This window comes from Chlorocebus sabaeus, chromosome 22 (genome assembly GCF_047675955.1).
Source record: "Chlorocebus sabaeus isolate Y175 chromosome 22, mChlSab1.0.hap1, whole genome shotgun sequence".
In the NCBI taxonomy this organism is placed as follows: domain Eukaryota; kingdom Metazoa; phylum Chordata; class Mammalia; order Primates; family Cercopithecidae; genus Chlorocebus; species Chlorocebus sabaeus.
In genome coordinates, this window is record NC_132925.1 from 65,255,783 (window position 1) to 65,276,799 (window position 21,017).

The 21,017-nt window shown below is 36.1% G+C and overlaps 1 protein-coding gene across 3 annotated transcripts in view; it reads left to right on the forward strand.

The window, feature by feature from the left end:
- Positions 1 to 21,017, forward strand: part of CNTN3 (contactin 3) — a 336,826-nt gene that overhangs the window by 77,988 nt on the left and 237,821 nt on the right. For all 3 annotated transcript variants that reach the window (XM_007985007.3, XM_007985008.3, XM_073009925.1), the window contains one exon: positions 9,779 to 9,913. In XM_007985007.3, the coding sequence (XP_007983198.1) occupies positions 9,859 to 9,913 (55 nt within the window). In that variant the 5' untranslated portion in view covers positions 9,779 to 9,858. The remainder of the gene's footprint in view (positions 1 to 9,778; positions 9,914 to 21,017) is intronic.

Here is a 21,017-nt window from a genome sequence, read left to right on the forward strand (position 1 = left end):
GGTAAAACTTGATTTAAAGGGAAAACTAATCTCCCTCCCTGGTGCTAAATTGGTGCGGAAGGAAGGTCTACAGTTAAAGAGATAATGTTTTGGCGTCTTTTCTCACCTAGTTCACCTGCACTGCTTCCCCCTAACTCGGTAATTCCAATTCTGCTAAGTATTTTGCCCAGAAGAGAAGAAAGGAGACCAGCAAGTTCAACTCGATGGATCCCGTTTTAGTGGCTTAGTGTCATGTCGCTTTGGACTTGGTAAAAGTGCAGAACTGGCGTTTTCTTCCAGTGGTTCTTTCATGGGTTCACTTGAGACTCCAAAACACCGGGGCTATTTCCCCCTCAGTTCCCTGAATGTAGTGCTGCACTCTCCCTCTTCCCAGCCTCAGCTAGCCACTTCCTACTTTCTCAGCCCCCACAAGTCCAGAGATACCCTGGCTTTCCTCTGTGAGGTCTCTTTCCCCAGAAGGAGGTTCTCCTGCTCAGGATGTATAATAACCATATTCCTCAGGTGCTTACCCGTGTGTGTCTGGCGCATGGGAAACGTCATGCATTCTGTGTCCCTGACATCTCCCAGAATCCTTTTCCTTCACCAGTTGCAACCCTCTATTTGGCTCCAGCGTGCTCTCATTCTCATTTAGTTGTCTCATTTAGTATCATCCCAGACCACTGCATCCCTCCAAAGGTAGCTCTCTGTGGTTTCCTTGATGTGTAACCTTAAAGTACAGCTTAAAAGGAGTACCCGCCTTCCTCTCTGTGAGGAAGAGTTCTTTCCAAAGACACCCCTCTCTCAAATCCTCTACTTAGTCTCTGGACAACTCTGATGTGAGTGAGCCATGAGAACCAGACAGATAGTTTTGCAAGATCTCCCTTAAATGTTTGCACTTCTTTCTGGCACCTCCCTTTGGGATGTAATACCTGCTGAGTCTTGGTGGTCTGGGAAACTTTGCATGAGCATCCTGTTACAGACCTCTGTCTTCCAGTCTAGAATCTCTTATTAAAATGTAGTATAATTAATTATATTTATGGTCAGTGTGCTACTTGAGAGTGTAAATGCCTTGAAGACACGAATTTATTTTAAAATATTGTTTCTCTGTGCTTATACCTGACATGCTGCAGGCACGCAGTGAATTTGAGTTTTTCCCCAAGATCACTCTCCTTCCATGATCATGAGGTGAGGAACAGAATGGTTTGGGCTGGTGTGTACAGTTAGAACTCAATGTTGAAACTCTTTCTATTTCAGCCAAAACGTTCTCTTTGTACTTTTAATTTCATTTACCTTTTTCTACTCAACTCTCACAAAAATATTGTTTACAGATTTTTCACATTTTATCATTTTAGGAATAATTTTTTTTCTTTTTTAAAAATGTTTCATTTCATAATTTATACCACTATGAACACTAGTGTAATAAATGATTTTACAGATTTTTGTGGCAGATAACTGGGACATTATCCTTAGTGGTTACCTCTCAGTAGTTTCAGAAAACCTTCAGAATGAGACTGGGGAACCACTTAAATAATAAGTAAATTATTTTGATAACTATATGAAGACATTTTAATTCTAAAATCACATTGATGGCACCTACATACATGTCAGGCTAAAACAAAATTGATTCTTAGAGTTACCACCATGTATTCCAGTTTGTAAAGAGTTTCTAAAGAACACATGACCCAGGCAGCTGAGGTGGCGACTATGCAAAGAGAATTTCAGTGCCACGTGTTGAGCTCTGTATTGTTTGAAATATTTTAACCTGGAAGGTATATTCCTTTTCTATTGTTAATCCATTGTAAAAGTTTAGTAATGCTTTGGATAATAGATATATGTACACTGAAGAATATTTAAAATTTTTGAGAGACTGTATAGTAAAAATTTGTATCTTTCTATTCTCTATTCCTGACCCCACAGTTTTCCTCCCCACAGATAACTGCTTTTAACAGGTCTCTTATGCCATTCAAGAACTATTTTGTATAGTTACAAATATATATGCTGTATATACACTATATACAGCAAATATGGAGACAAAAAAAAACCCATATTTCTTTTGCACACGGTATTTTGCACCTTATGTTTGTGGTTTACTGTGTCTTTGAAGTGTTTTCATTTAATCCCAGAGAGAGTTGCTGCATTCTTCTACATTCATGCCTATTGCAGTGATGGTGCATTACCGCAGTGCATATGCTTGAAATCAAGCCGTGGAGTTTTTATGTTAATAGTCAAGTCCTTCCCCTTTACGGAAGAAGTAACTGACATTAAATTTTCAATTGCCAGTTATATTAATACAGATCTTTAAAACTATATAAAATATCAGGTTATACTTTATGGCTCTCTAATGATCTGATTACTTAAGCATTCCATTTGGTATCTATTGCGTGGGGAAAGTATGTTGTAAGTACACAGTTTCTGTCTTTATTTCTCTTTGACGGATTTGTTCACCCACTTGTGTCTCTATTTCTTTATCTGAAAAATGGGGGTGATAACAGAAAGATCCCCATAAGTGGTTGTGAGGATTATAGTGGGTTAACATATAGGAAGCACTTAGAGCAGTTCCTGGCACATAATGGGCACTCCATAAAAGTTAGTGATTATTACATTACTGTTTCGTTTCCTTCCTGGTATTGCAAAATTGTCCCTGCAGGAAAACATTTATATTATATTATGTTATTAAGCTATTTTTAAATCCTAAGTAAATATATGGTGGCAAGGAATGTTATTATGTAGACTTAGGAAAGGTACATTCTTCATTATCATACAAGGAGGTCTGGAATCATTTCCCATTGAATCAAAGGGAAGGAAAATCTGCATACCCTTTATAATTATTTAAATTTGTCTTTGTTCATTTTGTTTCATGTTTAACTTGGAAGATGCCATGGAAAATAATATATCATAGAAGTTGCTTATCATTTAGTTTTCCTTTCATCATTACGTGTAGTAAGACCCTAAAGTCTAAGTTCCTTTTATGTGTAAAGGTTATTTTTAGGGAAAATATGACACTTAAAAAATGTTCCAAAAAAGCACCTTAGATTTGGCTACCTTGGAACCTTGGAAAAACATTAGACAGTGCTGTTCTCGAACCGTCAGGGATGAAGACTTGCTTTCAAAATCCTGCAACACTGTTGAAACTCGGACTTGCTCTTAAACAAAAGTCTTGTCTTGGAACATGCAACAAGCGACATTATCGCATGTCAAGTACAAATAGTCATCCATAATTGCTGAGAGGCTTGTAAAGCAGTGTGACCTGGAATTGGCCAAGTAATTTGAAGTTTAAAGCAAAGCAAGAACATTGAAGCAAACCCTTTGTCAAGTATACTTAAAAAGTGTTGACATGTTGTCTAATGTTTTGAAGCATGCCGGTTGGCATGATTAGGTAACTGTGTCTTGTCCCTTTAGCCTGCACTTGGTTGAAACTAGTGGAACCAACTGAAAAACAGCTTTGTAATTTTTTTCTGGCATAGCATCAGCGATGTTGGTCTTGCCAGAGGAGATCTCTCTGAGTTGAGGACAAATTGAAAGAAGCTCTGAAACCAACACATAGCATCTCAGAACGTTCTGGCACTATTTTTGTATTGCCGCCCCATCTACTGCAATGTACATACAACAGGAGCTCCGATTCTCTTTGCTACTACTTATGTCCACTCACTGCTGGAAGACCAGAAGCAAAAATTAACAGAATGTCAGAGATAATATGCCTCACCATATAAAAAACAATGTCATAATTTAAACTTGTTTGTCAAGTTTTTCAACAGTAACCTCAGGAATATTTGTTTCTTTGAACAGGATTTTCCTTCTCTTCAATTTGTATAGTTTAGATTTATTTGCATTGTCATAAAATTTTCATTAATTTATGCATGAAAAATAAACAAGAAATAAATCTTTGAATATACACACATGAACACACATTATCTATATAGGAATACATATATATACATATGATTCCTATGTAAAAGAAATTATTTTTCAGTATAATAAAGCATGGAGTACACACAAGTTAGCTTATGTCTGTCTATGTGCATTTGGACTACAGAGATAGATGCGTTCGTAGATCTGGCTGATTCTAAAAGGGACCTTAACATACGAAAGGTTACAAATCACTGTTTTTTGAAGATTATCGTCTAGTAGGAGAGAGAAGCCGTGATCTAAATAATGCAATAGAAGGTGTTGGAAGTGTCAAGGGTCAAGGAAGAGAATATAAAGTGCTGTAGGTGTCTATGGGAGCACGGAATGACTTCCAGCTGGCATTCACCCTATTTGTCCATTGTTCTGCTGTCAACACACACCTGCGGGTATGGAAGGTAACATCAAACTGGGCACATTATATTCTTCCCTCTTTGCTGCTGAACACTTGTGAAGTGCAGGAAAGATGGGTGAGCTGGTTAAGAATTTTGGATTTGGAGCCCAGAGTTCATGTAACTTTTATCACCTATCTGGCCAGTTTTCAGCAGGAGGGAGGCAGGGTCAGCATGCAGAGTGGATGAACTACGTCTCTGGAAGATGTGAAGCTTGTGGATGAGTGAATGAGTGAGTGATTATGAATGAACAAATCGGTTATGTGATACATGATTTCTGATCTGGCAGGATACACAGTCTCAACAAGCCAGTATACTCATTAACTAGTTGACTACCATGCTACAGTGGTTGCATACCATGAGAGTGAGTTAATGTAAGTTCTAGAAGATTCACAATACAACACCCATAGGTATCAAACATTTGTCCATTAGTAATTGAATATTTTACTATAATAAATGTCTTTAACCTGCTCAATTTTTTGGGTGAAGATTAGGAATAATATATATTTATAAATATAATTCGTTTCTAAAGTATCGAAATTGGAGATGACTTTTTGTGGATGCAAGAGAGGGTGGTGTACTAAGCAATCCTTATGGTTAAAATTGCTGTAGGGTTTTTCTCTCTGAGAAAGAAAATGCTTGTTAGGTACATGTTATCTGAAAGAAATGTTGCCAAATCATTCTCACACCTAAACTTCCTCCACATAAAGAAATGTAACTCTCAGCATTTGCCAAGATGATATTCAAGGTTGTCTGTATACATTAAAAATAATAAATACATATCAATATTTCATGATATCTGCAGTCTTAGTAGCAGTTTTGTAAAGTATATGACAAGCCACAAATGGTTTCTTCCTTCTTTTAGAGCAACCAGGCACAACTATTTAGAGCATTTTTGGTTTTCAATCCAAGGTCTAGCATTTTTTAGCTCAGCTGACATTAAGAATAGATAGTACAGTTGTCAATATGCACTAAATTTGGGGGCTATTTAAAGATTGCCATGAGAACGTGTTGTGAATATATTAAGCTTTAGCCCTTAAATGCAAATGTCTATTAGCAGGGAAAATTCTAAAGGGTATCTATTTTTTCTTTGGCTTAAAACATTCCTGTGAATAGAAGAATATTCTTATTGTAGCAGATGACATTTTGATTTGTATTTGTCTTGCTTCAGTAGCTTCCTTTGTATTTATTTTGGCTTTGTGATTTCAAAAGTGGGGAGAGCTTTAATGCATCCCCTCTCTCCATGATGATACTTGGCAATGCTGAGAAGTCAGATTGTGATTGTATTAATTACCTTCATTATTTATAAAGTCAATGTCCTACTTTAACATTGATTAAAAATAAGCAACATAATTTTTAAAAAAATCTTCCTGAATGACATTTCTTTTTATCTTCAAACTTTATACAGTGTATGCATGTGTGTACATATAAATGAATATTATATGAGTATTAGCATATCTTTTCTCTTAAATTCTTTGTCTATTGTTTTCTAGTTTCTAATTTCTATGAATTTGTGGGTGAGAGTAAAATTGGTATGTTGCAAAATGTGTTCTCTTTTCATCTTGTTAAGCCAGATACAGATTATAATATTTCTAATTTGATTGTTTATTTCAGATATGATTATTTCACCTCCCTGATTAAACTTGCAGTTAACTTTTCAAGGGTTTTATTCTGAGACTAATACCCTTAGCCAGTCATACAAGACTGACCACCGTACATCTGCAGTCTCATTTCATACCATGCTGAGCTTTGCCATGTGTATTTCATCTCTTTAGTCTTCTTTCTGTTCATGCCACCCAAGACCAAGAACATACCATGAGCACCTAAGCCACAGGGCCTTTGCGTATTCTATTTGCTATGCCCAGAGGTGATTGTTAAAATATTTAACCAGCAGTAGGGCATGCATACTGATCAATCCAAAGTGACATGGACTAGAGCGGGATTCTGGAAGCCCTCTGCTGAGCTTTTTGCTTGGCTCCGGAGAGGTGTGGTGGGGTCCTGGGACAGCATGGAGATAAGTAGTAGTTGATGGGGAAGTAGTGTCTAGACATTAGCTACTCACAAGCCTATCTGCCACCTCATAAATCCACACCAAGTACTTGTCTACACTAGGGACATTTCTTCCTTCCCTCACTCTGCAGCACATACACACACCTCATTATGTCATCTCTTCTTTTCTTCCTCTGTACCCCACTTCCTCAGAGAAGTTTTCCCTAACCTTCCTGATGAGGAATGCTTTCATTTAGGCTTTCTTAGAAACATCTACCCCTCCACTGTACCTTCCACGTGGGCAATTTATAAATACCCCGCACTCATTTAAACAAGGTGTCACTCGCAATAGTTGATGCACTCCATGAGTATGGGGATGATCAGTCTCCTGACAATCCCATCATCACCTCCACTTCCCTCTAAAATTGTAATCCCAGCACCTGAGAGGTACTCAATAAATTTTTATTGAATGAATGAGTTTTCAGAAATAATTTAGAGCCTCTTGGAACACATTTATATGTTTTAAATATAACCAATGTACATGTTATCGTGGGAATGGATTGTTGGCAAGATAACGTTTTTTGAAAACAATCACCTTCTTGTATGCCTTCTTATACACTTTCCTGAAGTAATTTTCAAATGGTGGCCAGATCCCAGGCTGTAACTTATCCTTTAGTTCCAGTAGAAATGCTTTTCATTCACTTGATGTCCAGTGCAAAGATTTAATCTCCCAAGTGACTCATTCATTGTTCTTAAAGCTCAGCAAGAAACATTGCTTGAAAGCCTCCTGTGAAAGGGTATTTGGAACATTAGAGAAACCAGTGATGGGTAAATGGTGGTTCTACCTTCAGAGTTTTATCAATCAAGCTAGTAATTTACTCCTTATCTTATTTATAAGAGTTCATAATATTCTGTTTTCCCATTACAGTATTAGGACACAGACCATGTATTTTTTTTCCAAATGACATAGGGCAGAGCTTCATATATTTACTTGAATAGTTTTTGATATTAAAGATGAGGATGATAATGGCAAGGTTACTGCACAATTCTTTGCTAGAGTTTCCCCTTCCTTTCCTGAAATTCCCAACTACCTGTTCTTTTTAAGTCTGTTATTCTGTTATTGCTGAATTCTTTCTAAGTTAGATTTTGTGTATGTACTGGATAGCTATAACTTCTTTGAGGAAGGAAGTACCAGTTCAATCAACGTACTCCTCAAGACTTTGCAGTGGTCGAGTCTTACCCATTGTCCCTAGACTTAAGTGCATGTTACTATCATTTCCTAGTTTCTCATGAGTCTTAGACATATATATGTATCAAATTAACATATCTCATGTTTCACATGCCTTTTATGACTAGTTAGCATTGCATTTTATTTGATAATTAAAAATATTAATTGGTTTTCCAGTCTGTCTGTCTATATGTATATGCATGTTTGTGTGTGTTTCATCTTTCTCCTGATATTTGGACCACAGTTTCCTCAAATGCATGATTAGAAAAAAAACTATGGCTGTCAGTTATAAATTAAATCTAATCTAGAATGATTTATGTTATCATTTAAATTAGTAATTGAAACTAATTATGGACACAGGATATGTCATTGATTGAGCAGAAGAAGGAGGAAGGCAAGATACCTGAGACCCTTTGGTCCAAGCAGGGAAAATCAACCACTGGAAAGGCTTGAGCAGTATAATGATTGATTGAGGTGGAATGTGTATTTCTCCCTCGTATATTTAAATTACTCAATAATTTTGGCCATCAATCACCTGGGACCTGATGCTGTTAAAAATAACTTCAAAAAGCCTGTTTTCTATGCACAGTGTAGCAGACACTACATGTGCCCTACTCATCCTCTTGCCTTCATCACTTCAGTGCACACACCACTTTTAATAGCTAGTATATTCATTTCTTTCCTTTTTCTTTTTTTCACCTCTGTAGTTATGTACTACCCTAGTAGGAGGTTACAAGTACTGGGCAGTTACTACTGTCATGGGAATTGGTGTGTAAATACCCCAGCTGCCTTGCCCCTTTGCAAGAATAACTCAGAGATGACTCTTGGATGACTCTTAGGCCTGGGTTCTATAGGAACTGGACTTCCAGCCATCCATGGTGTTAGTAGGCTTTATATTTCACCCTTTTTAGGCTGTCTTCCTTTTCCTGTCTTACTTCCCCATCTTGACTGTTTTTGTCCTTCACTTCCCAAGTAAATTACTTGCACTTGAATTCATTTTGTCTTATTTGTGTTGTGGAACCCAAACTGAGACATGCAGTTTGCAGCAGTGGGGATATTGAGTGAAGGTTAAAGATCAATGGTACTATTGTAAGTTGTTAACCTGCAATTCTTAGAACAGTAGTTCTCAATTGTATTTGCACTTGTTTCAGATTCCAGTGGACCTAGAGACAGGGATGCCTAGGCATTCTAGCCACAATTCCATCTCTTACATCCTACCTAAGAATATGTATTAGATTGCAGGCACCCAAGAGCATTATTATAGGAATGATGACTTAACATATTATTTTAAGTACATATTTTTCAAGTTGTCGTATTTTTATTATTTGATTTCTTATTATTTGGGATGTACATAATATCTGATTGCATACGCCACATGTCAGGAACCCATTGTTGGGAACCACTGTCTACAGGAGGCTGAGTTCTCTCTTTGGGTCAGTGACTACTAAAACAGCTCAATCAGTAGCAGCTGCTGAATTGGAGAGTTGTACCTGTTCCTCACTAAAGTAGCAAACTTTAAAATCATTAATTCCGTGTGTGGTACCAACTGAATTTTAGGAGTCCAGAGATTCAGGTGTGTGTATCACATGTACTTGATCATTAACCATGCAGCTTGACTAGTTTTAAGTGGCCGCTCAAAATGACACAAGACTTTCACATAATTATTTCCTCTCAACCAATATATTCAAGTTTATGAAAATTAAAGAAAGCAAAAAAGAAAATGGTTTCATTTGCAAGGTTTTCAGACTGAACATTTTCTACCGTTAGCATTTTAAAACCTGTTTTACACAGCATATGCAATTGGGAACTTTCTGCAGTTGTCTAAAAAAATAGGTCTGAGATGGACATTGATAATGCTACCTATAATTTGCATGCTTTATTCGGAATTCAGAAACTGCAAAAATTAGTGCTTCAAGATATCTGCTGATTTGACTCTGTTAGTTTTGCCAGAATGCTATCGTTAGAGAAAATTGAGTAAGTTAGAATTTTAGGTTAATGTTTTCTTTCTTGAAATTATCTGGCAAAAGTTTTAATAATATATTAAAATTTAATATTTTAGTATTGGTAAACATTTCAAATTCTATAAGATCGTTTCCATCTACCTATGAGTTACATGTTTTTTAAGTACCTACATTTCAAGCATCCTCTATTTCGTATCAAAGCAGATTTGTTTTATCTGAGGGTTTTCAGTGTCTCCAAATGATAAAGAGTTTTTACGAAAAGAGCAAAATTGCTTTTTTAAAGCAGCTTTCTTAAAAACTATCTTCTTTGTACATATATTTTACAGATTAAAGGATTTACCTGAAGACAAAGCATTCTATTCATCAGAGACTGGACAAGAGTTACTCTTGCATTTGGCAATTAAAGATGATGTTTCCATGGAAACAGTTGATCCTGCTTTCATTCATTGGCTGCTTAGGAGGTAAAAAAAATCCTATATTTTCTAAGTTGAGGTTAGAAGTATACTCGAGTCATATGCTTGCATAATTTTCAGGTGTTGAAATAAAACTCCACCAATAGCAAAGAAAAACAAATGCTTTTCCCCCCAAAAGGAAAATTTAAATTCTCTGATCTGATAATTGAGTTCTTATTCCTTCCCTTATTTTTGTAAGCCATTTTTATTTCCATAGCAAATATAATGACATCTGATAATACAGATCTACTGTATATTATGCTTTGGAATTATGAATATAACATCAAATTTGAGCATGTTAATTTGTGACTTTTTTTTCCAAAGGAACTTAAAGAGGTGAGATCTCACATATAAAGGAGCATATAAATTTAAAAAGCGCTGGTATTTTCATATGTTTTACTTTTAGCAAATAACTTATCTAAAGGACCAAAACTGAATATAGATATAATTTTCTTTTTTAATTTTGGAAAATTTGAAATTTAGAACAAAGTAGAAAGAAAAAATGAAAAAAATTCTCATCTTTGACACATACAAAACAACTATTACAAATCATTTGTTGTATTTTATTTTGTTAATTTTATTTTACTTTCTGGAGAAACAAGTAAGTGAAAAGTCTTTTAAAAATAGTGTATATACAACTAACTTTTTGTTTATTTTATTTTGTTTTCCCTCTTTTTATGATATTCTCAAGCACCAAAAAAGCTGAAACAATAATAGAATGAATGAATACATCTGTAGGTATCGTTGAGATGTAGTTACTGTACCATTTTACTGTATTTCTTCTGTATATATGTCTATGAATGTGTGTTTTTTCCTTTTTTAAAAATCTGTCTCCTTATTTTGATTAAGCCATTTGAAAATAAGTTGTAAAAATCATCACTCCTAAAATTCAGTACTCATCTCCTTAGAAGACCACTTTTCTACATAAACATGATTTCTTCATGATACCTAAGGAACCTAACAAAAAAGTAGCTCGAGACTTTTCTAAAAGAAGAAAATGAGTGCGGAATGAGGCCAAATGGAGTAGTCAGCTAAAACCATGTTATTTAAAGACATGAATAGATTGCAGTAGACATTTGGGCTCTTATGTCAAAGTTCAAACATGCTTCAAATATTTACATGATAATATATAGCAAAGATCCGTAGTCAATAACAGTTACAGATTAAAATCTTTAACTTTTAAAAGAAAGATGTTTTTTATAGTTTTTATAGATTTGTACTGTGATGCCTTAATTTTGTTTCTAAAACATTTTCATTGACTGCTACTTATCTAGCGCTGAGGACAAAAGGAATAGTTGTTTAAAAATTTCTGACTTTCAAATGGGCTTTGGAAAAAGTTCAATATAGTAAAATATTTTATTCTTGGAATCTTTTCTTCATTTATAAAGTTTCAAATATAATCTCTGTTTTAGGAAAAGGAACAAAAGTGACAGAAAATATACTGCAGCAGTATTACTGTTTATGATACTAAATTTTGTAAAAGCAATCTTGAAATTTTACAAATAGTTGAGACATTCACAGAAAGACATACTCAGAAGGAGGAAGACATACTCAGAAAGTAGAAAGTAGCAAAAGAAAATGAGATCAGCTTTTAAAAGGTTTCACATTTTTAGTTGTAATTTTCCATTATGTGCAAATTGTATTGTGTTTCAGCATTTTTGAGAAATGTTTTACAAGTTTATGAACAAATATATAGAAAAAGCAGTGTCCCCTTTAGTAAGATGTGAAGACATCATAAAGAATTTAAAGGTCAACTTATTCTCTAGATATGGTGGTAAAAAAGTTATAAGGATTTGTAAGGGAGAATTGGATTTACATGTGGCAAATTTATGTAATTATATATATTTGCACATATATGTACATATGTTTCTGTGTGTGTAATTATACAAGTAATTATATGTAATGTATTGACCCCTGAACTACATATTTGCCTCTTTAGGGAGTTAGAAAGGCAATGGAGGCCTATGTCCATATAAATACACACTTAAGCCTATTATAATTGAGACTACAGATCATACTATATGAGATAATTTAGATTACCTTCATGAAATCATTTTTAAAAAATTATCAGTACTATAATGAAGGATAAAATACATGGTCACCAAACAGGAACATTGGCTTACTTTAATATTGTAGATTTAGTCATGGACAACACATGTCCACAAAATTCACATATTTGGGCTGCTTGTTTTCACAGTGATAGTTGCAATGTATGCAAATACAGCCCAAGACTACTGACACACATCTTCAAATGCTTTCAATTGTAGCATTCATCTGTTCTATGTCATGCAAATGTGAATGAATTTTTGTGCTAGTCTTCCCTTAATAGTGATTAAGGAATGCTTTGAAAGCAAAATAAACTTTTCAGGTTCTTCCTGAAATGATTGAGGAGTATTTTTCATTTGGTGGTTTTAATAACACCACTGTTATAATCACTGAGAAAATGATCAGGAATGCCTCTGGACTGCATTTAATCTCAAAGCAGATTTGGAACTTTGTTGTGAGTTTGTGGTGTTGGATGTGGCACTTCGAGTAAGCAATTGCCACAAACTCAAATGGCTGTCATTTCTTCTGTAGTATTTGTACTCAGTGTAATATGATTTTATAGCATTGATACTGGTGGAATGGAGATGTCACTGATCCCTGCTTATAAATCTTGACATCCTCCATGTTTTTACAGATAAACTTATTTCAAATTATCCCCTCTATTGCAGCAGACTAAATCTTGAATTGCTTTTCATTTATACCATTTGAATCTTGACAGTTTATCAGAATATGCATGTGAGAATCAGTAAAAGATGCAAACATTGTTGGTGTATTTTATTCTTATAACCTTGATCATTGATAACTCCACATATTGGATATTTTGTAAGCTTCATGGTGACTAAGAAGGCGTATGTGGAACTTAAAAATATTACATTGCAAGTGCTATTAGAGTTCAACAAACATATAAGGTTAAATACAACCCACAATTTTATTTAGTTCTTAAAATAGCAGTCTCAAAAGTATCTGTTGATTAGTTAACTGACTTCTGCAAATAAAGTGCTCACTCAAATGAATTTAATTGACTGTTGCCTAAGTGTTAAGCTGTCTTAAAGTACTCATCCCATAAAAGTGTTTTTAAATACCCCTGAGCAGGAAGTCTGTTGAAAGCAAAAGAATGGAAGCTGGTATGTTCACAGGGGGTGGGTATCATTGCAGGAGATCAAAATAGGGAGGTGTTTGCCTAGTGACAGCAACCAAGGAGAAGGTTTAGGGATGAAGTATGGAGAGTTAAATGAAAGGAGGCATGCCAGAACCCAGGGTGAAGTGGGAGAGCTTACAAAAGATTGAATAGAGATGCGGAAGGATCTCTAGTGCGGCGGGATATCATGGAAATTGAGGAAGCAGTTCAAGAAAAGGGAGAGGTGGAAGAAGAGGATGTCTGAGGAAAAGCCAATGAGGCTTGTGAATAGGAAGCCTTGAATTACTGGAATGTAGGGCTTTAAGGGGGGAAGAAAATATATGAAAGGCCATAATACTTTGATAAAACTGAATTATCCTTACTTACATGTACGTATGTATACAGTTGACCCTAGCACAATATGGGTATTAGTGTGACTGAACGGACAGTTCAGTAACTGAACTGTCTGCTTTCCTGGTGCAGTAAAGCCAAATATCCACAGCAAGGCTTTGTGGTGGGAGAAAGGAGAGTGTTTATTTGCAGGCAGCCATGCAAGGAGCATTGGGCACTTCACGCTTAAGACCTGACCTCCTCAGTGGCTGATAAGCAAGAGTTTTTAAAGGTAGCAATAAATTTCAGAAAAGCAGAAGTTACAGGCCAGATCGTAAATCAGTACATGCAGGTTATACATTGGTTTTGGCCTAGAAAGCTGAGTATCTTGAAGCAAGAAGAGAGGGAGGTTACAGTCCCTCTCCTAGATGGATTCTGGCTCTCTGATTTGAATTTGGTTAGGAAAGTGAATCCTTGTCTAAAAACTTAGAGTCAGCAGAAAGGAGTGTTAAGTTCTGGCCTGTGGGCATGACTTCCTCTGGGGCTCTCAGGAAGAAATTTAGAACAAGAAAGTGTGATCAGGGTTCCAGTCCTCATTTCCCCCTTATCTGAGGTTGTATGCCAGAGGGTCCATTTGATAAAGGTCCCTGTTACTGAAAAACAGCTCAGGGACATACATTAAGATGTTGCCTTTAATTTCTAGAGGAGCCAGACATATTGTGACTCCAACTTCCTTGGCTATTGTTTTAAGCTATTACTATGTTCTTACTTACCAAGTTGCTCATTTACTTCTCAGGGCTAGCTCAGTGCCTGGAATTTCCCTTGCAGGAACTCAAGACTTTTCTTTACTTCTATTCTTGGAAAGGCTTGGCAGGACCCTAAGAAGGATCTCCGCCCCATCTCAGTAGGTGTGTTGACTATCCCTCCAAGTAGGAAAATCTCCGTATAAGTTTTTAACTCCCCCAAAACTTAACTATTATACTTAGAGCCAACTGTTGACCAGAAGTCTTACCAATGAAATAGTTAACACATATCTGGTGTGTTATATGTATCATATCCTGTATTCTTACAGTAAAGTAAGCTAGAAAAAAGACAATGTTATTAAGAAAATCATAAGGAAGAGAAAATGTAGTTACTATTCATTAAGTGGAAGTGGATCATCCTAAAGGTCTTCATGCTGATCATGTTCACATTGAGTAGACTGGGGAGGAAGAAGAAGAGGGGGTGTTGCTCTTGCTGTCTCAGGGGTGGCAGAGGCAAAAGAAAATTCATGCAAATGTGGACTTGTGCAATTGAAAGCTGTGTAGTTCAGAAGTCAACTGTATTTACATGCATATCTGTGTGCATTCCAGGCCTGCTCATGTTGTAGATGACACAGTGGGGTCTAGAGCATTTCAGGTACTTGTTCAAAGTCACATAGCTTGTTATTGACTCAGTAGGGCTTTTTCTAGACTGCCAGAATTTTCATCTAGGGGGTTTTCAGCTGCACTAAGCTGTTTATCAGTATGGTGTGTTGTACATTATTTTACAGAAAAGAACCAAGTGGTTCCTCCTTGGTGGTGGGTAAGGGAGACTGTTGATACTTATCAGTGACTGGGAGACAGAGGTGCGTGTGCACGAAGACCTGGGTGAGCACTGAGAGGAGTTGAGGAGAGTTGTCTTTTGAAAATATCTCTGAAGATTTCAACTTCTAAGTGTTCTCAAGGTGAAAAGCCTTAAGTGAATGGTCAAATGCTGAACTTCCCAGGAAGGTTGGATTGCTGAAAGGAAAATGAATTCTTCCAGATAGAGTTGCTTCTGAGTCAAAAAAAAAAAAAAAATTGAGGGTTCATTGAGATCAACTGGCTAGGAAATTCCTTGGCATACCAACTGGCTTAGTGGATCAGAATTTCATTCACAGTGTAGATATTTGATAGGTTCAAGCCCTGGCTGCTGTGTTCACCTACCTTGTTTTTCGCTCTTGAAGACTGTATACTGCTCTTTTGGAATGAATAGTGAATGCATACTAATGGTTTCTTGCATCAAATAATTCTTGCTGATTTATTTCACCCACTACTGAGTGTTTGGGAGATTGGGTCCTTAAACAGGATGTGCATTTCCTTTACAGTATGTGTATGCCATCTTGCCAATAATGATATGAGTTTGATGGTGTGAAAATGCTCACCAGTATGGAAAGAGGCCATTTCCTCATGATTATCAGTTGCCAGTTATTGTCTTGAAGCTTGCATACAAGTAATGACCATTATCACTTGACCATCTTCAGAGGTGGGCCCTATATGAGGTATTTTACATATGTTTTTCTGTAATTCTCATTTCAACTGAGCAGTATCTAGCTCCCACATACTTTCTATGTTCTGTTTCCTCTGAGTTTTAAAAAATTTTCTTTTTGCTTGATACAACATTCACACTCTATGGAATGAAAAATCCTGTGGGGGTATCCCTTGAGGGTCCCTTCTTCTATTAACTAGAGCACCCTTCCAATGTTCGTTCTTTTCAAACTTCCCACATACCCAGCTCCCTCCCCACATCCAGAAATTCAAAGCTTGAACATAAGAAGATACTCATTTCTAAGGACCATTTCTGCATTCTGTATTACTTTCGAGGCAAAATTATAACTCAAAAACTGGTTGCATATTTTAATTTGAGAACTGGCAGAGCTGCCTGCTCTTGTTTTGTTAGTGAGGCCTAAGTTGCTGTGTATCTTCTCTTTTCCCACAGATAGGTATGTAAATACAATTTATTTTCACTTCTCTGCATTTTACTTCCTTTGAATATCAACCAATACTAAGTTTGAGACAATGCATAGTGACAGAACTCTGTGGTTACAAATCCAACACTGGATGCTATTTTAAATGGAGACATTTTAGATTTAAAATTATTTTGTGAGAACCATATACAGTGGAAAAAAATCAAGTTACACATGCATCCCTACGTATATAAGCATCTGGTTGCATAATTGGATGAAACCATGGGAGAAGATGGAGTCATTTTATCTTTTGTGGTATGATTCTTGTCATTTTAAAGCAGTGTCACATTAATGACCACCTTGTAGAAGTTATTTGGCAACTGTGGTAAGGAAAAGTATAGCCCAGATATCTTCCTAAGGTGGCTGGTTGTGTAATGGTTGCCAGTTTTTTCATTTGGCCTAAGACCAACTAATAATGGCTACAAAGGCATCATATTAATTTCTTTGAAGAGTGTACAGTGAAATGGCAAATGACTTCTAGAAATGGAGAGATTGTTAGAATTCATTTCTCTATCAGTAGATAAATATATAAATGAAGATTATTCAACATCCTTTTTATTAATTCCTTGGTCTGTCAAATTGTTGACAATTATTGGAGCATATTATAACTGCCATTGCGTTAGAAATTCAGTTGTCCAATTTTGTATCATTGTGATCCCACTATGCATGTGCGATTTCATGTTAGTTGGTTAAGGCTGAAACATTGGTTAATATGACATCTTTCCTCAACATTCTATTAATTTTGAAAAAAAAACACTTTATTAAATATTAAACACTGATTTTTGGTCATACTACATTGTTGATATTTATCACTTGAAAATAAGGAAAACAACAAATCTGATGTTGAAAAAAAAAAAAGTCAAAAAAATTCTGTACCCCTAGCTGGCCATCAGACTTCCCAATGTGTTTCCAACTTCTGCCTGGCAACTAAGGAAGTAAGCTCTTATCTTGGCATTTGACTTATTACTTTCTCTTTATACCACCTGGGTTTACTTTATTTATAGGACTAGGGGTGACAAAAGTAATATTCCCACCTGTCACTTTAATAGGAGGCAATTTATTCCTTTTAACTACAAGGACAGTTCAAGACAAACTTTTTGCACAGGCTGACCTGGGCCTCAGCTAGTGGTGAGTGCCCTTGTGAAACTATTTCTTTTTAGGAAGCTGCTCTTTTTTTTTGGACTGCTGGCACAGCCATTGAAGATCCAGCCCTTATTTGTGGAAGCTCTTGAGGGCGAGTTATGGGGGTGTGAAGAAGTATGTTAACACATGAAACCATATCCCTGAACTTTGTGACTATTTGGTTTCTTTACCTGGACAACTTTCTGGTGTCTGCTGACCTGAGAGAGTGGAACTTGTAGGCTGCCATTTTATAAATGGCTCTGGTTAGTTACTCATTGTTTATGCTAAGCATGTGTACATTATTTGCTCCTCCAATCTTATAAGCAGGGAGGTTGTGGTGAAAGCTGTTATTGACTGAACTTAAGGCATCAGTCAACTCTGGGATCAGTTGCTGCCATTGTGACATTGATTGGTGTCACTTGTGGACATGGAAGCACTGGTACGATTAAAATTTTAGTCCCGAAGCATGTGAATCCTGGGAATAGTCTTTTCCTTTTTTACTTTGTTCACAGCAACATCATGCATTCTGTCTTCTTCAGAAAACTTTTTTGACTTAAAGGGCAGTCTGAATATGTCACCCAGTAAGTAAAGGGAGATGGCAACACTTGTGTGTTTTTATGTTAGCCTTAAGCTTTTGAAGCAGAGCTCCTAGATTTTGTCTCCAAATAAGTTTTGTGTTATTAAATTTTTTAGGGGATGTTAAAATACCTTGCATGACTTCTTCACTCTGTAGCAAAATAGAACTTTTCATTCTTATCCCAGGAGTGTGTGTGAGCGAGTGTCTGCATACTTGCAAGTGATATTTAAGCTCAAACATGTGTACAAAAAGAGAGAAGTGGTATTAAGTGGAACGTAATTATGTGTATAATTATGAAGCATTGACTATTGAACAGTGTACTGTGTGGGTTTCTGAGTGAACATCTATTTTTTCGTTAAGGAATAATTTTACTGCAGCATATACAAGGCCACAAATGGTGTGGGTTTTTTTGTTTTTTGTTTTTTTTTTTGCTTGATTATGCAGACAAACAAATGAGAATATTCAGTGCTATGGCTATTCTTTCTATTATGGGAGAAGATAAAGTAAACATTCAACTAACAACAGTATAAAATAGTCTAATGCTTTTTCTTCTGCCTCATGAGATTTTTGAAAGCTCTTTGCTGCTTGTTTTGTCAAGTTTCCCGTTGATGTTACTTTGGTGAGTAATTATTTGAAGAAAGGGTAGAAAGTGAATACTTGCTAGAGAATTGTCTCTCAATGAGAACTAATCTAGTGGACATTATACGGATTCCCCCTTTTCCCTCTCTTTTTTGAAGTTACTACCTTCCACAGATTAATAGGGACCTTTTGTCTCAGACTTAATACTTGCATTTATTTGCTCAAACCAGATAACTGAACACAGGTACCAGTATTCACAACTACCACGAAGATAATGACAATTCCATCCTATTTTTCAGGCCATATATATAGGAGGCTATAATGAATAAAATCATGTATTAGACTGCCTTCCCATAAATTACGATTCCTCAGTCAGAGGTAGTTAAAAGTTTGATGCAACACTAAGTGAAAAATATGCAATAATAATATCAAATGGCATGTATTGCATTGCCACTGCTGCCATGAAAACATACTGCTTATCTTTGCATCAAAAATCCTATATTATAGATATCATTCCCATATAACAGTGGAGAATTCAGTGGCTCGGAGAGCTTAAATGACTTGCCTAAAGCTAAATGGAATATTAGTGGGAAAAAAAATCATGTCTATTATGGTCCAAAGTCACTGTTCCTCCTAGTAGACATGCTCCTTCCTAAAGCTGGGGTCAGCAGGATTTTTCATAACATGTGCTAGGTGGTAAATATTCTCAGCTTTGTGGACCATGTAGTCTCTGTCATAACTACTCAACTCTGCCCTTGTAATGTGTAAAACAGCTGTAGACAATATATACACAAGTCAGTGTGGCTGTGTTCCAACACCATTTTATTTATGGACATTAAAATTCAACTTTTATATAATTTTCACGTTATGAAATGTTCCTTTTGTTTGTTTGTTTTTGGAGACAGAGGTCTCACTTCGTCACCCAAGCTGGAGTGTAATGGTAAGATCATAGCTCACTATAACCTCGAACACCTGGGCCCAGCAATCCTCTGGCTTCAGCCCTCCCAAGCAGCTGGGACTGCAGGCACACCACGATGCCAGGCTAATTTATTTATTTATTTATCTCACTTCTTGTAGAGATGTGTTGAATTGAATTTATGATAAAGTGGGATTATACCTAGATGTACTTTCAAGACTTTATGCCTTGAAGAATAAAGGGCAAAAATATTCCAGGAGGAAGAATGACATAAATCAATCCAAGATACGTTATTTGATAAACAAAGTTATTTTGCAAGTAATTATATGTGAATTTCTTGCTGACAACCATGGATGTCTTACTCCCTGTAGGGCTATAGTCTATGAATATGGAAATTGTGCTTTATTGATATGGAATTGCTGAGTTGGAGATTGCTAAACCTTTGATTTTCTGTTTGTAAGAAGGTGAAATTTGACTTTATGTCTAAATCGCTGCATTTTTTTAAATGAAGCCATTCAATTTAAAGGAAGTGTTTTCTCCCCACCCTGAAATTCTTTGATCCAAATTTAAGAAGTGCTCAAGATAGATTTGGCCCAATAGCTACCATCGTGCAGCTCTGCAAACCCAAATTCCCAGTATCTATGATAGGTCATATATGATTGTAGAATTTGTGATTTGCAAAAACTTGAAAAAAACAAACTAGCCCAGGTCCTATCTGAAAAGCAGACCGAAAGCTCAAACCGACATGAAGGGACCAAGATGTGGAATGTGTCCAGGCAGCCTGCAGGTGACTGATTTGAATCCTAACTTTGGAAGATTTAGATTAAAGTAAGAATTGCTTGTTGATTACTTGTTAACTAAATTCATAGCTTGCATAAATGATTTCTCATAGATTTGGGGATATTTTGCAAAGGTCTTACATTCCATAGGAATAGTAAGACCTTTGCTAATGCTCACCCTTCTTGACAGTAACTTTAACCACAGTAAACATTCTTAGAGATCTGAGTAAGTGAAACGCCAAGTAGAACTGAGCATTTTTATTTTGTTTTGTTTTAATGTCTCAGGCAGCTGTTACTTTCAAACAAGTGATTAAAATGCAGAAATGCGACTTTAGTTCAGCACGCTGAGGTTTGCAAAAGATTACTTAGGGTGCTATTGCTGTCGAAAGTGCTATTTTTGTATGTGCTTTCGTGAAGCTGCTCCTATCTTGTACCTGTATTGATGGTATGCAGAAGGGTGTGCGCGGGGTGTAGGTAATCAAGAATCTGCAAACTGCCTAACAGAAATAACTGCCTAGTGACAGTGGATGCCTCTGTAAGGACACAGTGAAGGTGTTTCATAAGAGTCATAGACACATTCATTGAATTTGCTTCTGTTGTGTGTTCATATTTTTATATAACGAATTATTTTATAGTTGGATGCATAAATTACAGTTGGAGATAAGTGTATCTGATTAGGGTGGTCTCAGGAAAGTCCGGTGTCTTTCTGTAATCCGCTCTAACATTTTGTAAATTAAAACCATCTGCAATGATGCATAAGTACACACACCTACAGACCCAGGGAGATTCCCAGACAATTTCTAATTTACTAAGTTTTCATATATATATATATGAAAACTTACATATATGTGTATTTTATATATATATGTATATAAAGTAGGTATGCTAAGAGGTTAGAAGA